This window comes from Elgaria multicarinata, chromosome 14, assembly GCF_023053635.1.
Source record: "Elgaria multicarinata webbii isolate HBS135686 ecotype San Diego chromosome 14, rElgMul1.1.pri, whole genome shotgun sequence".
Classification (NCBI taxonomy): domain Eukaryota; kingdom Metazoa; phylum Chordata; class Lepidosauria; order Squamata; family Anguidae; genus Elgaria; species Elgaria multicarinata.
Genome location: NC_086184.1, coordinates 31,874,922 through 31,893,842, shown reverse-complemented (window position 1 = coordinate 31,893,842; position 18,921 = coordinate 31,874,922). Strand labels below are relative to the sequence as shown.

Here is an 18,921-nt window from a genome sequence, read left to right as displayed (position 1 = left end):
TTCATCTGGGCAGCTCCTATGTCCCATGTCCCTCCCCATGAGGGACGAGCAGCCAGGCCTCCAGAACGCTGGCCAACGTATTCCTTCAATGGACATATTCAAATTACATGAACGGAAAGTCAATTTAGTGGATTTTCCACTAAAGTCCAATCCACTAAAGCCAGTCCTTCACTGAAGCGCCGCCTCTTCTCCACACACCAGGCTGTTCCGTCAAGAGGACAATCCCACAAGAGTTCAGGTTGCCAAAGTGATGAAGAAAACAAATGAAATGATTTGTCATCGTTGTCTCCGCATTCAAAGGAAGTCTATGGCTGGCGACGGGACAGGTAGTTTCAGAAATAATTGGCAACCTCAAAGTCACCTGTCTTGTAATACTGTCTTGCAAATCCTTAGCGGGACTGTTGAACGAGGGCCTATGAAGCACGTCTACGTTCACAAAGGAGGGGAAGGGCCCCCCCGTTAGTCCAGGGGTTCTTGCTTTATTCTGATGGTGGTGTTGGGCTGTGGTCTTCTGTCCTCGCGACATAGCACATATTCACTGAACTGAGAGGAATCCACACCTCCACCACACGATGCTGCCACACTAAATCCCTTCTGGAACAACCGTTCAAGTACCTGTGGGTTGTTTGTTTTTTAAAAAAACAGGATAGTTAATATCAGGTAAGGCTCCATGTAAAACGTACCTGTGAGCCTGAAAGATCCAAAGCAGAGGTGCCAAAGCTCAGGCCCTTCGAGGCTGCTGAGATGGCCACGCCCCTTCCGCTGGCCCCACCCAACCATCAATCATTGGGTGGTTTCCTGCCTGTGGGTTTTTTCCCTATTCCAAAAGGGGAAAATGTCTCTCCTAAGCTTCGTTACTGGGGAGGAAGAGCTCTAAGCTAAAATAGGTTTGGTAATTAGGCTCCACCCTTTTGCCTTTGCTCCTCCCACTAATGGAATATAGTCCCTGAAAGCTCCTCCAAAATGGAATTCAGCCTTGGGCAGAAAGAGGTTCAGCACATCTGATCCAAAGTAATGCCACGGAGTCCAGTAAGATTTAGTTTCTGGTAATGAGGTTTAGGGATGCAAATGGTTCTGAGGGGGGTAGGTGGGTTCTGTCACAGGAAAGGCCCTGCCCTGTGTTCCCACCAGCCCACCCTCTCTTGGTGGTGGGGCATGCAGAAGGACATCTGAAGGTCTTAAACTATAGGCAGGTTCACATGGGGTGGTTTTTCAACTGGGGAATCAATGTAGGGCAAAAATCTAAGCCCCTCCCCACAACCCAAATTGTCCAGTTGCTTCTGAGTTGCCCTTTGTCACATCTAGTTTCAACCTTACGCAATTTCAAATGTGCAATAGGATACAACATTGGAAAAGGCCATTTGGTTCACCGTTTCCCTAATGCTGAAGGTAACTGCAAATGCTTCCATGTTCATCCAGGCCAGCGTCCCTGAACCTGGTGCCCTGGAGGTCTTTTGGACTCCCATCAGCCCCAGGTTGGGGAAGGCTGATCCAGGTAACACTCCTGTGATGCAGGCAAACATTATGGGGAAACTGAGGTAGAGAGATGCCGTTCTATCTCACCTTTCCATGGGTGGAGGGGCATTACCTGGAGTGCCCTGTTTTGCATATCGTTCAGGACTCCAGTTCCAAAGATGGCAAAAGGGCCCCCGAGAGCTGGCTAGAATCTGCACGATACATTTTGGTCTTTCAGGATCTCCTAGCATATTATGCAGCGATAATTCTATAACTTATTCCTAAATGACTACAGTGTGATTAAAGTCTTGCTTACAGCAAACCTCTGCAGAAAAACCAAATATTAATCAAACAAACAAGCACTCTGCAGGGCAGTTCAGTACGTTATGGAGTAAAATACTGGCTGGTAGTGATATTGATGCTGCCTCTTAAGGAAAAGCAATGCTGGGACTTCAGTCATAATAAAATGAGGCCATAACTCATCATTGATATGCAACATCAGAAGGAGGAAAAAAGCTGCAAACATCTACAGGTATCTTCTTTATTGGGTGCAAATATAGTCTGGTTTCCAAGGGTCTTTCCTCCCTTGTTGTTGTTGTTGTCTGGACACAATTAATGTGTGTGTGTTTATATTTCTGCCCACGTTCTTCATTCCTCGAACTCTACTACTTCTGCAGGCCCACAGTTGTAGGTTGGCCGGGGTCGCCAGTCAAAATCCATGCTCATGAACTGCTCCTGGACAGGACAGCTTGTTTGCGATGCCACCCTGAGCTTCAGAAGGGTTCAAGAACACTTCCTAGGCTTGGCGTAACGGCATGAAACTCTGGAGCCCCAAGCTAGCGTGGGGTGGGGTGAGGTAGGGCTTACCTCCATCTTGGCTGAGACACAGAAAGTTACAGAAAGCAGAGAGAAAGGGTCTTTTGAGAGGGCCCGGGGGGGGGGGGGGAGAGAAAGAACCTGCACACATCCTCTGCTAGGGAATATTCTCTCTGTATCGTTAACAGTTGCATAGAAAAGGGAATTGCAGCAGGTGTCCTTTGCATGCATGCAGCACCTGGTGAAATTCCCTCTTCATCACAACAGTTACAGCTGCAGGAGCCCTGCCCTCTTTTGTATCTGGTCAAGTGCAGACACTTATCATGATCGTCCCTGTAGCCACACCTCCAAGGAGAGCCCAAAAATGCAGGCATTGGTGTTGATCCATATCAACAAACCAGTTCTAGCGGTTTCATTCTCCCCCGGAAGCCAGTCTTTCATCAAGCTAATGGGGTGTTAATTGCCCATGCAAGACCAGGCCACCCCAAAATGCTTTGCATCACACTAGGGAAAAATCTATTGTTGTTGGGAAAATTTATTTTCACCCAGCTGCTGTGAGAATTGCAGCTAAGCTCAAAAGCACCCCTGCTAATAAAAAAAGTGCCAGTGTAGGAGCCCTGTGAGCTCTGGCTCCCTACATCCAGATCTACCAATGCCAGTGGGGCTGTCACAATTGTCCAATGTTCTGTTACAGCCGGGAGCGACCAAGAGACAGGACTCAGGATGGGCCTCTGTGTTACTTCAAGTGTTTCTAACTTTAACTTAAGGTTTTAAATTTGTAATTTTGCATTGCTGCTGTTTTGATCTGGTTGAGCTTTTATATTGTGTTTTATATTATGGTTTTATACTATTGTTTTATACTTTGAATGGTTTTAATTTTTGTGAACCGCCCAGAGAGCTCTGGCTATTGGGTGGTATAGAAATGCAATCAATCAATCAATCAATCAATAAATAAATAAATAACAGTCTTTCCCCAACCTGGTGCTCCACAGATGTGTTGGACTAAAAGTCCCACCATCTCCAGCCAGCAGGGCCAATGGCCATGCTGGCTGGGGATGGTGGGAAGTACAGTCCAACGCATCTTACGGGCCAGGTTGGGGAAGGCTGGTTTAGAAGCTGCCCTATAACCAAGTCCTCAGGGAAATTCTTAATGGGTGGGAATAAGCAGGGGCAGGAAGCAACGTTAGCCCCAACTCAGTGGCCATTACTATCATTAAACTTGCTCTATGTGGGGCTGCCCTTAGATCTGACCCAGAAGCTGGAAGTACTGCAGAATGCAGCAGCTCAGCTGTTCTCAGGGGAACTGCACTGGCTGCCTATTCACTACTGGTCCAGGTTTGAAGTTTTGGTACTAGTGTATAAAGCTCTAAACAACTTGAGACCAGGATATCTGAGAAAGCGCCTTCTCCCTTATCATCCGGCCTGGTCACTGAGGTCACCAGAGGGCATGCACCTGGTGGTTCCACGTGGACCTATGACCTGACTGGAGTCCACCAGGAGTAGAGCCTTCAGTGTGGTGGTCCCCTTTCTGTGGAACTCCCTGCTTCTGGAAGTCAGGCAAACATCAACATGGCGTTGTTTGCAGTGCCTCCTGAAAACATCTTTCTTTCAAGAGGCCTTCCTTGATCAACCAGCCACTGTTTTTATTGGTATTCTGATTTTAAAACTTTTACTATGTTTTTTTTTTAAAAGTCTTGTTATCTTTTATTGTTCACCCCTCCAGAATCTGTTCAGATGTTGAGTGATATATAAAAGTTGCATATAAAAGTTGCCTCCAAGAGGAAGAAGCCCAAGACAACCAAACATCATACAGAAGGAGACACACTGATATCAGAAGACAACCAAAGTGGGGAATTGCCCAACAACAAAATGCCACGATGAACCACAATAAAATGAACAAACTTTCAATTCAATATGTAAAGCAACCACTCAGTTTAAAAACAACAACAACATTCACAATATCCCAATAAACCACAAGGGGACAATGAAATACAACCCACTTAGTGGCCCAAATATGCCCTTTCATCCCTTCCCCAGTTGCCCAACAAAACCACCATTTAATGTAGAGTTAAATGGGGCAAATCCTAGATGCAGTAGAAGCCAAGAGAAGAACTGGGCCAGAGGCAGTCAACCTGGGGCCTTCCAGATGTTTTGGACTACAACTCCCATCCACCCAGCCAGCATGGCCCATTGTCAGGAATGATGGGAGGGTTTTTTCCCCATGATTATTTTTTTTGAAATAAGGTTAAATGATGGAGTTGTAGTCCAGAACATCTGGAGGGCATCAGGCTGCCTAATACAGAGGCAGGAAAAAGGAGGGAGCACCTGCTACTCTTATGCCAAATGGAAGGCCTTGGATGGTGGCGGTGACTTGATAACCTAGTTATCCAGTCACCGGCTTGGGGCCAGGCTATCTGAAGGAACGCCTCCTCCCATATGTACCTGCCTGCACCCTAAGGTCATCCTCAGGGGTCCTTCTCCGCAAGCCCCTGCCAAAGAAAGTGAGGCAGGTGGCTACCAGGAGGAGGGCCTTCTCTGCTGTGGCACCCCAGCTGTGGAATGAGCTCCCTAAGGAGGTTCACCTGGCACCTACACTATAGTCTTTTAGATGCCAGGTAAAGACCTTTTTATTCTCTCAGTATTTTAACAGTCTATAATTAATTTGAACTTGCTGTTTTAAATTTGTATTTTAAATTTGTATTTTTGCATTGCTGCTGTTTTTTTATCTTGGTTGTGCTTTTATATTGTATTTTATATTATGGTTTTATACTGTTGTTTTATACTTGAATTGTCTTAATTTTGTATACCGCCCAGAGAGCTTCGGCTATTGGGCGGTATAGAAATGCAATAAATAAATAAATAATACATAAATTTTAACTAGCCTATTTTGTGTGTGTGTGTGTGTGTTTTAAGGGAGCCACAATCTCTCCTGGCAGAAAAGTCAGGCTCCTCCTTCATCTATCCCATACAGACAAGATCTCATGCAATTGCCAGTCGTAGCACCCTTTCATTGGAAAACCCATTTCCATATGGACGGCCCTAGTGCTTGAAGCAGGGGTGTGGGATGTTAGGTCCAGGGGCCAAATCCAGTGCACCTGGGCTCCCAATTCCCCCCCCCCCCCGGGTTCTTCAGATGCTCCCTTTGCCATGTCATCAGGGGGTTCCCGCTTTCTCCCTCTAACCATCAGCTTCCTATCATTTGTACACCCATTCTCAGTGCTATTGGGACATGCTAAGTACTGAACCTGGGACTTTCTGCTCGACCACTGCAGAACTGCTCTCCTCACACATCAGAACGTGTGAGGAATTCGCCCCGTCAAGTTTTGACCCCAACACAATTTGCTTTTGTGACTCCGTACATTTCCAAGATTGTGATGAGTTCCATTAAAAACAAAAAATGCATTCAAAAATATGTGCGCATTTAAAAAATGCACGCATTTCCAAAATGCACACGCTCAGGTGCATGCAACTAAAAATCTGCACCAAAAAATGAAACGTGCATATAAATTTCTGTAGATTTTTTTTAGAACAACAACAACAAAATATCACAGGTCTGTGTAGAAATGGGATTAAATGAGCTTGACCTAACCCCCCCCGACAATCCAGGTCTACACCAAGCAGGATACACCAAGCAGCACAATGAAAGCGGCATATAAGAGGCAGGAGCCACACTGCTGCTGCAGTGCACTGGCAACTGTTGGGGCCCATTGATTGACGCATACCATAGACCCCTTTCATCGTGCTATATCCTGCTTGGTGTCGTTCTGGCCACTGAATGTGTGATCCATCTCTCCCTTCTCACACGTCTGTCTGGCCTTTGCCCCTTCATGGAGATCCTGGAGTATTTGAGAGCGTTTTCCAACACAGATCACCCTGTGCATGCAGGATGCATGCCAGAAACCCTTGCCCATGGTGAACAGTGTCCTGAAATGCACGGAGAGCCCAGTGCTTAAGAACCGAAGACGAACCCTGCCGGATCAGGGTCCAAGTTTTCTGTTTCCAATGGTAACCTGCCAGATGCCACTCTAGAAGAACAGAAGCTGGGGGACAGGATACAAAGCGCTGTTCACTGCTGGCACATCCTGCTCTGGCAGGTGGTGGAGAGGCCTGATGTTGAAGAGGTAACGTTGAGGGTGCTTCAGAGAAAAGGCATCTTGACCTGGGTTAAGGACAGGCGACTGTTGGGAGTCCTTCTCTTGTCTCGTGCAGCAGCAGCACGAGAAAAGCAGCAGCAGCAGCCCCCAAACTGCCACAGTGCAAAAACGTGAGCACGTGGGCGCAAGTGCAAAGAACTGAGAAAATAAGCAGGGAAAGGACGGAGAGCGATACCTCGATGCTCTCCATGTGCCTTTGTTTTAACCAGCTTCACTACGTTGATTAATTCCAGCTGTTTGCCTTCCAACCCTAACTCTTCCACCCTCCTCCACCCCGCCTTCCCAATCTATGTAACTTTGCAAGGCCTTGTGGAGAAGCCCCATCTGAGGATCTTGTGGGATCTATACAGCCTTCCTCAGCCTGGGGTCCTCCAGATCAATTGGACAGCAATCCCCTTCACCACCAGCTAGTGGCCATGCTGGCTAGAAAAGATGGGAGTGGCAGTCCATTATTTATTTGGGTATCCCGTTAAATAATCAAGCAATGTAGCTACAAGAACTATTTGAACCCACAATGGGGTGTATTAAATGGGATGGGGAAAGAGGAAGGATATATCTTTGCCTCCAGCCTTGCCCTGTGTGCCTGGGGCAGCTTTTTGTCTGCCGCCTTTTCGTCTCCTGCTAGGACTCTGACCTAGAGAATCCCTTTGCTCCACGGCCTCAGCTGCCAGGTTTGCCAGGGGGTGGGTGGGTGTTGAACCCCTCCCCCAGCCACTTTCAATCCCATGCCGCCTCCACCTACAGTGAGCTCCGCTCAAGCTTTTGGCTGGCAACCAAACGCCTTCCCTTCCACGACCGACTTTGGCTTCCCAAGGCAGGCAGTGCACAGCTGAGCTTTGATCTCTTCTAGCCACGTCTTCTAGCCCTGTAACCACTGGCCGGCCTCCGGACACAGCGACTCAGTGGTGTTGTATCCTTTCTCTGTGTTAGGAAGTGTAAGAACCAGAGGGAGAAAGAGCCCAGGGCCCATGAGGGGGGGAAAGGCATGGAGAGAAAAATAATGACAGGAGCTGGGAAAAGGCAAATGTGGCAGCATTGGTGGGGAAATAATAAAACTGGGGGTGGGTGGGTGGGAATCCTGCCATCAACTGCCGGCATTCTGCAAAGAGGCTTATTTCCTCACCACTTGGCCTCCCTTGGGAGCAAAGGCAGATGTCAGGGAGGTACAGGAGGAGGACAGAGGAGGACAGAGGAGGGTGCAGGCCGCAGCAGGCGTTGCTGCGAGCAAAATGATGCCAGAACTCTGAAAAGCACTGCAAGGCATTCCATTTTACTAGCACGGAAGAGCTGGAAGCAACGGGCATGTCTCAAGGGCAGGGGGCAGGCAATTTGTGGCCCTCCAAATGTTTCGGCCTACATGTCCCAAGACCCCTCATCATTGGCTAGGCTAGTTAGGGCTGATAGGAGATGTAGGCCAAAACTACACCCTTTCCACCGATGCTTTGACTGGCTTGCATTAGGGCCTCACTACACGTTACATTTTTTGTTTATTTATTTATCTATCAAATTTATGTCCCCTCTTTCCACCAAAACTGGTGCTCAAGGCAGCGAGCAATAGTAAAATACAGGTTAGAAACAGAATCTCAATTAGAACATAAAAAGAAATCAACTAAAACACACAATTAGAAGCACAGCAATAAAAAGAAATAGCACCCATGCAGCTAAAACCCCCTTCAGCAGCAGCAAACATACTAAAGGGCTGCTTGAAGAAAAACATCTTTGCTTGCCAGTGGAAAGTCAGCAGAGCGGGGGCCAACCCAGCCTGCCCTGGCAGGGTGTTCCACCAAGACGGCCACCACCAAGACCTGGGCCTTCAGGGCTGGCTCCAGGAGTACAGCCGAATTGTGAGCCTGAGGCCCTTTCTACACCTAAGGGTTATCCCAGGAAAATGGAGAGATTGTCCCTGCCTGCTCCCGGGATCCCCTGTGTGGCATTTGGAAGCACAGGAACGATCCGGGGACGATCCTGGGATATAGGGCTGCTGTAGACACGCCCTGAGTCTTCAGGGGAAGCGTAACCCCATCCAGCACAGATCTGCCTGTCGACTGACTCAAAGCACCTCTGCCTTGTATGGATTACGCTCCAGCATGTTTGCCCCCCTCACCCAGACCATTGCCAACATCAGGCACCGTTTCAGAATCAAAACGGCTTCCTTGGAGGGCACCACGTTACGGAAGGCCGGTGCAGACGATACTGAACTACCTGGGCTTCCTATGAGTCTACCCCCTTTTCCAAATTCACTCAGCAGGAGCCGAAGGCAGGAAGGGCATAAACTCAGCAGCCCTCCTACCTCAAGGGCAGAGCCGGCTCCAGCCATCTTGGCAAATCTGGCTGAAAACCCAAATGTCCACCTCCTCCCCTCTCCAGCAACAGAAACGACCTAACTATCTGACAATTTGCTACTTCTTAAAGGAGCACAGAAGAACCTGGAATAATAATAATAATAATAATAATAATAATAATAATAATAATAATAATAATAATAATAATTTGTATCCTGCCTTTTGCCCAATATTGGGCCTCAAGGTGGCCTTACAAAGTTTAAAACATACATTGTAAAACCTAGGAAAAGAACTGTACAAAACCCCCAAAAAACCAAAAACGAAAAACAGTATTAAAACATAAACGTTTAAAATACACGACAATATTATGTATCAATAATATAGATGGTCTATATATTATTAACATATAGACTATGTTAATATAGTCAATTAACATAGATGGAGGGCCAGATTATTCTTCAAAGGCCTGCCGGAACAAACAAGTTTTAACCTGCTTCCGAAAGCCCATCAAGGAGGGAGCCAGTCTAACTTCCCGGGGAAGAGAAGTGCTTATGCAGTGCTTTATTTTGCTCAAAGACAGGGCTCACTCTCTACAGGTGAGGTTGCCCAAAAGGCTTCTTCATGGCAGCTGTTTGCCAGGTGAGCTGCTCACACCTTGTAGAAGAAGGGGGGGATACCTCCTGTGAGGCAGGAATAAGGGAACACCTTTTCTAAGATGGGGCCTGCCATTTGCATTTGTTATAATTAAAAGATTATATTAAAAAGATTTTATAGGCAGTTGGTTCACCTATATGGAGTCCGCTGCACTGGCTGCCAGAACGTTTCTGAGCTCAATTTAATGAGTGGGTTTTAGCTTTCAAAGCTGGGGGTGTTGAACCATCGGCCCATGCCCCAAATATGGCGTGCCCTGGTCCTGGTCTGGCAATCTTTGGTTCTCCAGGTGGTCACACGCCCTGCTTTAAAGTTTTAAGTGGTTTGAGCTTGAGTTACTTGAAGTTACGTCACCCATATCAGCCACCTTGAAAGGGTTCTGTGTCCAAAACGGCGGTGGTAAATAAAAATAAATAAGTCAACTTTATAACAAAAATGTGTTGCCCAATTAATCCAGGATGCCTTTTTAGTTAATTAAAGAGGGACATTTAATGGATTAATCTAACCGACTCACTGACCCTACTAAAGGTTGTGGTCCTACTGCAGTATTAACACTTTCCTTCCCTCTGTGAACTGCGTTCACTGTACAGTTGCACTGGACGGAGCCAAGATTTTAATCCAACGTATGGCAATGCTCTGGAATGACTTTTCAGCAGTTTCTTCTATAGTTTTCATCACAGTCTCGCAGAACAGCCGAAAATGCGCTACTGATCACTGCTGTGCTCCACTGCTGAAAATCGGCAGCATGGCAGTGATGGCAGGAAAATAGCTGCACAGGAGTCCCCTTTTTAAAGGATAAAGTAACCGTTTATTTACAACATAAGGCAAGAGAATGCTGAGCTACCCTCACATGAATCCATGGGCTAAGCAATAGAAGCCGATGCGAACACCAGATTTTCCTTTACTGAGCCAGCAATATAAAAACACACAAGTTGGGCCGACAGGGTCTCTCTAAGACCCTGTGAGCAGAACAAAGTGCTTCACTGAACTACTACCTAAGCGCTCGGAGGACGACTCCGCAGGCTAGCACAGAGTGGTAGGAAAATGAAAAATAAAAGAGCAGCCAGATATCACGTTTCTCCGAAAGGGAATCAATGAGGATGAGATGCGAAAGTGAGGCACAGGAAGGGAAACCACGACAGGCCCAACGAGAGCATCCTCCTCGCCTTGAGAGAAGCCCATCCTGGCACTCGTGGTAGCGGAGCAGCAGAGCCCACCATCACGGCTCCTCGGGGGGGTGCGGGTGGGGGCACCTGCGCCTGTCACACTAGGATGCTCCATCACTCAGTGGCAGAGCGCCTGCTTGGCCTGCTGAAAGCCCCACGCTCAATCTCTGCCATCGCTTGCCTGAAACTCTGCAGAGCCATTGGTAGAAAACCCCAGGTGGACGAGATGGACCAAGGGTTTGACTCGGCATAAGGCAGCCTCCCACGACAGCTGGGCCAAGGCTGGGGCTCCACTGCAGGCTCAAGGGGCCAGGTTCCACCCTGGGCACCTGCAGGTAGGGCTGGGGAAAAAGTCCTGCCCGAAATCTTGGAGAGCTGCTACGGACTAGAACGTGGGTGTTGAACCTCAAGCCTGCCAACGCAATCTAATCCACCCAGGGGCCCAACACGGCCCTCTTGCTTCCCCCAGACGGCCACGACCCCTTCCCCTGGGCTCACTCCGTTTCCCCCAGAGAGCTTTGGCTATTGGCCGGTATAAAAATGCAATAAACAAACAAACAAACAAACAAACCATCAAGCATATATTAATTTCCAGGCTTTTCTGTTGTCCCTCAGCCTAAAAGGTTGAAACACCTCTCCTAAGGCTTGGTTACTGGCAGGAAAAGCTCAAAGCTAGAATATTTTGGCAGTTTTTTTTTTTTTTGCTACCTGCCATTTTGCATACAGCCACACCCACCACTGGGCAGCAGCTCCTCCAAAATGGATTTCAGCACTGGGGGTTGGACTTGATGGCCTTATAGGCCCCTTCCAACTCTACTATTCTATGAAGTTTGACACCCGTGGTATAAACCATCCTTCCTCTAACTGGGTGCTTTCCAGATGTTTTGGGAAACTCCCATCACCCCAGCCATTGACCATGCTGGCTGGGGCCTAATAGGAGTTGTAATCCATAATATCTGTAGGACACCTGTTTGGGGGAAGGCTGGTGAAGACAATGCTAGATGGCTTGCTATAAGGCAGCTCTCTTGCGTTCTGCTGCTGAAACAACATCACGCCGGGACTTTGGGCTGGGACACGGGCACAGTGTGCACTGGAGAGCATTCTCCTCAGGTCTGCCCCTGGGTTCCACAAAGGGAGAGGCCCTCAGCTTGCCTCGCCACCCACTCACATTTAATTTGCACGCATTTCTTCTCAAGCGATGCCCCAAGACTGGCTGACAAGGCTGTTTCTTTCTACTCACCTTAATATTCTTCGCTCTTCCATTTTAATTTTAATGCTGCTCTTATTTTGAGGTTTGGCCTTGTGCTTTTTCGCTCCTGTCTTTCATGGTTTTATGTGAAGTGTGAATGATTTCATTGTACCCCACCCTGGGCACTTTGTAGGCGGAGGGTGCGATTTACAAATCAACAGGACAAACAAATGAAAAGCAATTCTGCTTTCAGCTCTCTCTTTGCAGCTGGTGCCTGAGCACTGGGCAGGGATTTGGGGATGGAGAGTGGGCTGGAGCATCTGGCAATTCCCCCGGGGGTTCTGGATGCTGAATCTGGTCCAGCAACAGAGATGAGTGACCTAACACCGGCATCCTCAGGCTGCTGCTAGCCACTGTGGGAGTAGAATATTGGACTTTGGTCTGATACAGCAGAGCTCTTCTTATGTCCTTATGCACTGCTTAACTGTAGGAAGGTGGCTACTCAGTAACTTTGCCACCTCTTTCCACCCAGTTCTATGTGTTTCTATTTGTTTATTCAATGCATTTCTTAGCCACCTTTCAAGACTACAATCTTTCCAAGGTGGTAGCAATATCAAATAACACTTAGAGCACAACCATCTGTCAGGGATGCTTGAAGGTGGATTCCTGCATTGAGCAGGGGGTTAGACTCGATGGCCTTAGAGGCCCCTTCCAACTCTATGAGTCTATGATCCTAACATTTTGCAACAGAAGATACATGCAGGTTCTTGGCATGCAAGGCTCCATACCAATGAGCAGAAGGCACACTTTGAGGAATGAAATCTGAGCCTAGGAGAGCTACGACAAAAGCAGGTGAAAACTGGATTAGATGCCCTGACCAGTCTTCAATCCTACAACTTTAGAGCATTTCACATTGTCTTTTGGCTACATGTTGGCAACATACAGACACTGGGTGCCCACTGATATGGAGAACCCCCAGACAGGAACACCATCTTTCTCACCAATCCATTTCATTTACTTTTTGTAGTAGCATTAACAAACATGGTCTTAATTGAGGATGGGGGATAAAAATCTGTTCAGATCACATTTTCATGCGAATTTACCTAATTAGCCACTTTTAACGCATGAACTGAAACTGAGTTATCTTTTGTAATTCACACTCCTCCAAATTCTGTAATAGAGTGCTCCAGTTTTAATGAAAGTGTACAAAATACATATACTAGGTGAAAATGCACACAAAAATGTGCATAGTCATGCAAATAATGTTAACATGCATTTTATTAGTAAAAATTGTTTGAAAAAAGATGTATCAGGAAAGATACATTAAAATGCATGTGTTGTGAGAAATGCACACAAATATACATATGAACTTTCAAGTGAACTTTTTTTTTTTTTAAAAAAAATGAAGCTTTGGGATGAACCGAACTTAAGATTCGAAACTGAGAAACTGAGCGAAACCAAAATTGACAGATTTGTCCATCCCTAATTAGACCATTCCAAAATGTTTTGAATTGTGCAGAATTTATCTAGGGCCAAATTCAGTTTTTGGGATTATCTTGGTGGCCAAATTCTACTGGTGGGTGGGAATAAAAGACAAAATGGGTAGGACCAAAAATGTCCAGATATTTTATCTTAGAAATCTTTCTTGAGAGAGGTACCTTAGGAGAGGTGTTTCTGTCTTTTGGGAAGAAAGACCACCGCAAAAGTTGGGGGAAGACATCAAATGATCAGTAGTTGGTGAAAAGGAGGTGGGGCCATCTGTGAAACTCTGGAGGGCTGGAGAATTTAAATATCCTGTGAAACCCTGGAGAATTTAAAATTTCTTCCTTATGTCCTGTCCTTACTTCCCAGACATAAGACTGGCAAGATTCTTTCCCAACTTTTAGAATGCAACTCAAAGCACACAAGGAAGTGAAATTTCCTTGGATGTAAATTTCGGTAGAATTTATGTGAGTTATTTTCAAGTTCAATGTGTTCCTCTTCTTTTCTCTGAGACCAAACATACTCAATTCTCCTGGCCTTAATTCACAGGATCTGCCTTCAAGATAGATCAATTAGCATCCTTCTTTTCACTCTCCTTTGAATCTGTTCTAATTTGTTCAAGGTCATCTTGGTGAGCAGAATGGAATTCTCCAAATGAGATCACCCCTGTGCCAAGTTGAGCATAACTTCCCATGTCTTGGAAATGGCGCACCAATTGTCATAACTGGAGGAGGCCATGGCCTTTTTAGACACAGTGTTAGATTGCTCAATTTGCCATCCATTAAGACTATGCTTAAGGCCATTATTTTTCTCAAGGAAAAATCAGCTCTTGCATTTCTTGCATCTGTAATTTGAACATGAAACCTACAGTGGTAGGGATGGACCCTGGAATTTAAAAACGGCCCTTTCCCGCTAACCAAATTAACAAAGCTTATGACAGAAAGACATTTATCAGCACCAATTATGGGAATGACCCCACCATCCCCCAAAGAGTTTCTACTGCCAACCAGTTCATCCAATCAACAAGAGACGGGTACACACATTTCAGAATTAGGATGAGCGACTTGCTTTGAAATTTGTCATATGCATGTTTACATCAGCCTTCCCGAACCTGTTGCCCTCCATGCTGGCCATTTGATGGGAATTGTAGCAGAAAACATCTGGAGGGTACCATGTTGGGGAATGTCGTAATATATCATTGTATTATTAATGTATACTGATTAATAATAACACTGAAAGGCACCAAGACATATCTGGTGAACCAGTGCCATGTTTTGTAGGGATATACGAGAAATTCATTTCAGTTCATTTTTGATCAGGATTGCACCTCCTGAATACAGAATCAGACACAGCCTGCAGTTGAAGTTTCTGAGCTTCTGGTATTATTTGTAGACCAAAAAAAAATTGCATTTGAGAGCATGCCTACATTTGAAAAATGCATGTTTTGAAAAACGAAAACAAATATGCTTTCAGCAACGGGAGAAGAAGGCGTACGATTCAAAGTTGCTCACAACTGACGTGTACATTTCGCACCAGTTTTCACGTGAACAGAAAAACAACAACGAAGCTTTCAAACTGATATGGACACAAATCAGAAAGAACTTTGATGTGAAATTTGGAGAATATCGATGATCTGAAGTTTTGCTTCTATGCACATCCCGAATATTTTGCAATACCTGGTTTGCAACAGGCAAAATTTGCAGGGGGTCACAATAAAAGGATCTATATATAGCAGAGCATTTGGTGTGCTTTTCATTAAACAGCACATGAAAACAAGCAAACACAAAGATAGCCATGCTGATTCATGGGTATGTGTGTGTGTGTGTCAGGGGGAGGGATCCAAAATTGGGCAATATGAAGGCCAGCTGTAACTGAAAGATGCAGATCAGAGGTGCAACTGGCTCTCATGTTTTCGGAAATGGAGATGAGCCATTGCTTCTTTATTCCAAAATGCTTTTCTAGGTGTAATCTGAGACCTCCAACACCTACTATTCACTAATTCAGTCAGACTGCAAAACTCTAAACTGCAGACTACACGGCCACAAAATCTGGCCAATTTTCAAAGTTTTCTGAACCTTCTCCATCCGTTGTGTCCTCCAGCATCCCCAGCCAGATGTCACAAGTTGTAGCCCAAAACATCTGGAGGGCACCAGGTTGGGGAAGGCTGACCAAACCTGATGAAGACTTCTAGAGAACTCAAAAATTTGTCTATTTTTAATAGAATTTTGGTTGGTCCTAAGAACAGTATTGCCCAACTATGGATTTTGAATGTCATTAAACAGGACAACATGAACTCCAGCTGCAATTCTCTTTCATCAGCGATGCTTTTTATTTATTTCGTACAGCGTTTAGGATTTCACTTTCTGAGAAATTATTTGGGTCTGAGATGTGAGGCAAGTCCCCTCTCTCCAGTTCTGAATTGCAGCCAGATCCAGTGACTCTGAAAACTGGTCCTGGGAGTGCCCATACTCGAAATCATCAAATGACATTAGGAATCAAGGAAAACATTCAGACATTAAAAAGTAGCTTTTCGTCTGTATTCAGAATTCTAACCCTTGAGGACAGATTGCTGTCACACTTTCAAATTTCCTTCCTATCCATGACAGCTTTTCAAACAATTAAAATGGGAGAGTCTGGGAGGGACTATAAACATGTCAGAAAATGACACCGAAGACTTTAGCAACCTGAATAGTTGAGACGATCATGACCATAAAATTAAGGGAAGGTCCCCATCATTGGCGGGAGAGGGCCGGCTGTGCAGGCAGAAGGACCTGCTTTCAGTCCCCAGCAGCATCTACAGGTAAGGCCTGGGAAAGAGCCCTGTCTGAAACCCTGGAGAGCCGCTGCTGCTTCAGTGGAGAGTGGTCCATCTGAGCTACACAGACCAAGGCTCTCGGTAGCATAAGGCAGCCGCCCGTGTTCCTGGGCACCTCATTTTAAGCAGGATTTATTTAGGGCAGAGGTGCAAAACCCCAGGTGCCCCAAAGAGAAGAGTTTGGGCACCTGGCTTGCTGAAGAGGCAGGGAGATTTCTCCTCTTCCCCCCATGTGCACAGGACAAGGGAATTGTGCATCAGGCCTGTGGGCCAAATCTAGTTTGCTTGGGTGTCCCAATCCAGGTCTCTGGGATCCCCTTGGCCCTGACCCCGCCTCCCTGACCATTTGGTGGTCTCCCAGCTTTTGGGCAACCCCCTCCCCTCATTCTGAAAGGTGAAAATGCGGCTCCCACAGAGGAGCTAATGGCTTTAAGCCAAAATATGCCGGCATTTTGTGTGTTTGTGTCCCTTTTCCCTTTGCTTCCGCCCAATCCTGGAACGTGGCCCCCAAGCGCTTCTCTGAAATGGAAGTCAAGGCTCAGGTTGAAAGAAGTTCAACAGCCTGTCGTACAGGAAGGAAGGAAAATTTCCCTGGACTGCGATTCCTTGCTGAGCCACGTTCAGGTGACTCACAAAACCTATTCTGGTCCTCTTCACTAAATGGTCCCTCCTCTGTTTAGCTTGGGATGCCACAAAGTCTACCCTAGAGGCTAATGATATGGGGGGGGATCCTACCTTGATGCATAGGAACCGAATAGATGAACTGGGGATTCCAGGGTTCATCAGTACCTTCATTGGGTCAACTAAACCACCATCTTTCCAAAACGGGCTAGAAGCAAGCTTTTGGAATACGCGCACAACGCCTCTTCACGGCCAAGCATCCAGAGCAGCCCTCCCCACCCCCGCCAATGATCAAAACAGCTGCAGGAACGTCTTGCACTACCGCCAAAGGCCGAGTCACTCTGCCCTAAACTCTTTCCCTGCCCCCAATGAAGGCTTTCGACACTTGCTGCCACCCTGCCTAAGACAGGTAAGGCCCCGGGCACACACACACCTCCATGCTGAGCGTCCCAAGTGAAGAGTTCCTTGTTGCTTTGGTCCTCATTGCTCATTAGAGATCGGCCGTCACGGCGGTTCAGCACCAAGGCCCCAGCTCCCCTCTGGGAAAGACCATTCAGGGGGGTTTCCCCAGAGGCACCCAGAACTCTCTGGTTCTTTCCTGCCCTCCACCTATCAGCCTGGTGAACTTCCTTTGTATCGTACCATAATTTTAAAACTTAAAAAAAATAAAAAATAAGAAAGAGTAGAGGGGAAAAATATATATAACCCAATCAAGCCCCACAAAAACCTTTGAGTAAAAAGTAGAACACATTTTGTTTAAAATACTTTGGGCAATTTTTACAGAACATCCTCTTGGAAAAAAAGTGCAGAGATCATTTTTTTAAGTCCATCCCGCAGGCTCTATCATTTAATTATGAGTGGGACATAAATTATGCATTTACACATTGTTGCATTTCCAACAAAGTGGCATGCAGAAGCGTCTCCCCCGCTCCTTTCCTTTCCTTTCTTTTCCTTTCTTTCTTTCCTTCTTTCTTTCTGTGTGTGTGTGTGTGTGTGCAGTTTTGGTACTCTTTTTCTTCCTAGGGGCACTTTAGGGGGGAAAAAGGACTGCAGGGCATGAGCTGATGAAAAAAAATTAGCATTTGTCAGCCTAACACCATTATGAGATCAGCATGGTGCTAGCATACAGAACATCTAAATCTCTTTTTCCCCCTGCTTAGACTTAGAGGGAGAGAGAGAGAGACTGCCTGAAACTGCCATGGTCTCACCAGGCAGAAAATGTCTCCTTCCAGTTTAAGCACTGGATAGAGGTAATTGGGCAGAAGCGACTCGTTTGCATGTAACTGAACATAAGATAAAAGAAATGGTACATGGACAAGGCCCATTACCTGCACCGAATTCAACCGGCAGTATCCGTTCAAAGGAAACCTAATGACGTGGGTGGGGTCCTGGTTCCAGCCAGCGTTGACGGAGTTGCACATGACGTCCCCCGTCTCCGGGAAGATCTCTTCGATTAGCGCTTTCTCCCCACTCAGTGCAATCCTTTCCCCGAGATCCGGAGTCACCCTTACAACCAAGCAGTCACAGGGCTGGAAATGTTTCCTTTGTTCTTTCTCTTGTTTCCATCGCTCAAGTTCCTTGGTCATCGGCTGCAGCTGGTAGTACTTGGCCTCTTCGTATAAAAGGTTAAAGTCCTAAAATAAGGACGAGAAAGAGACCATGCCAATGGTTCGTTCTGGAAAGCACAGACCATTTCCTCTGACCTACATATTCCACAAATTGACAAAGTGCAACAAGTGTTCAAATCCCGCCCCCCCCCAAATGCAGTTTGCGCTTTGATTCCCTTACTTTGCCAATTCGTACATTTCAAATTTTGCTTGAGCATACCTGGATGACATGATTACCTTGCAGCAAATTACCCTTCCTTTTTCTTTCGCAGTGGATGCAGGAACCAAAATAGCTGCTTGCAATGAACAGAAGCAAATGACCCAAGAAGGGCGGCTAAAGCAAAATGCTGGAAATAATAAGGGTGACACACAGGGGGTGTGTGTGTGTGTGTGCTTTCTGAGTTTGTGTCCACGAAGGCTGTTCTACTGTTGCAGTGTGGCAATTTCAATCGCTGCACTGCATGGAGAGCACAAAAACTGGCAAGGTGTTTGCTTTAATTGAAACAACCCAAAACCTTAGTACATCTCTGTAGGCCTGAATGACAGCACTATTCACAGATGTCAATTGTCTTGCCTGCCTTTGCTTTAAAAACAGTGCAGTGAGTGATTCCACAATTTCTCACTGACTGGCTTTACTTAAAAGTTTTAAATATTTACCCGATGTTCAGTCAAAAGCCAAAAGC

The 18,921-nt window shown here is 46.2% G+C and overlaps 1 protein-coding gene across 2 annotated transcripts in view; it reads right to left on the bottom strand.

Moving 5' to 3' along the window:
- Window positions 1-301: 301 nt before the first annotated feature.
- KCTD15 (potassium channel tetramerization domain containing 15) overlaps window positions 302-18,921 on the bottom strand; it is a 78,434-nt gene continuing 59,814 nt past the window's right edge. For both annotated transcript variants that reach the window (XM_063141040.1, XM_063141041.1), the window contains exons 4-5: window positions 17,960-18,265; window positions 302-615 (exon numbers count right to left, since the gene is read on the bottom strand). In XM_063141040.1, coding sequence (XP_062997110.1) covers window positions 460-615; window positions 17,960-18,265 — 462 coding nt within the window. In that variant the 3' untranslated portion in view covers window positions 302-459. The remainder of the gene's footprint in view (window positions 616-17,959; window positions 18,266-18,921) is intronic.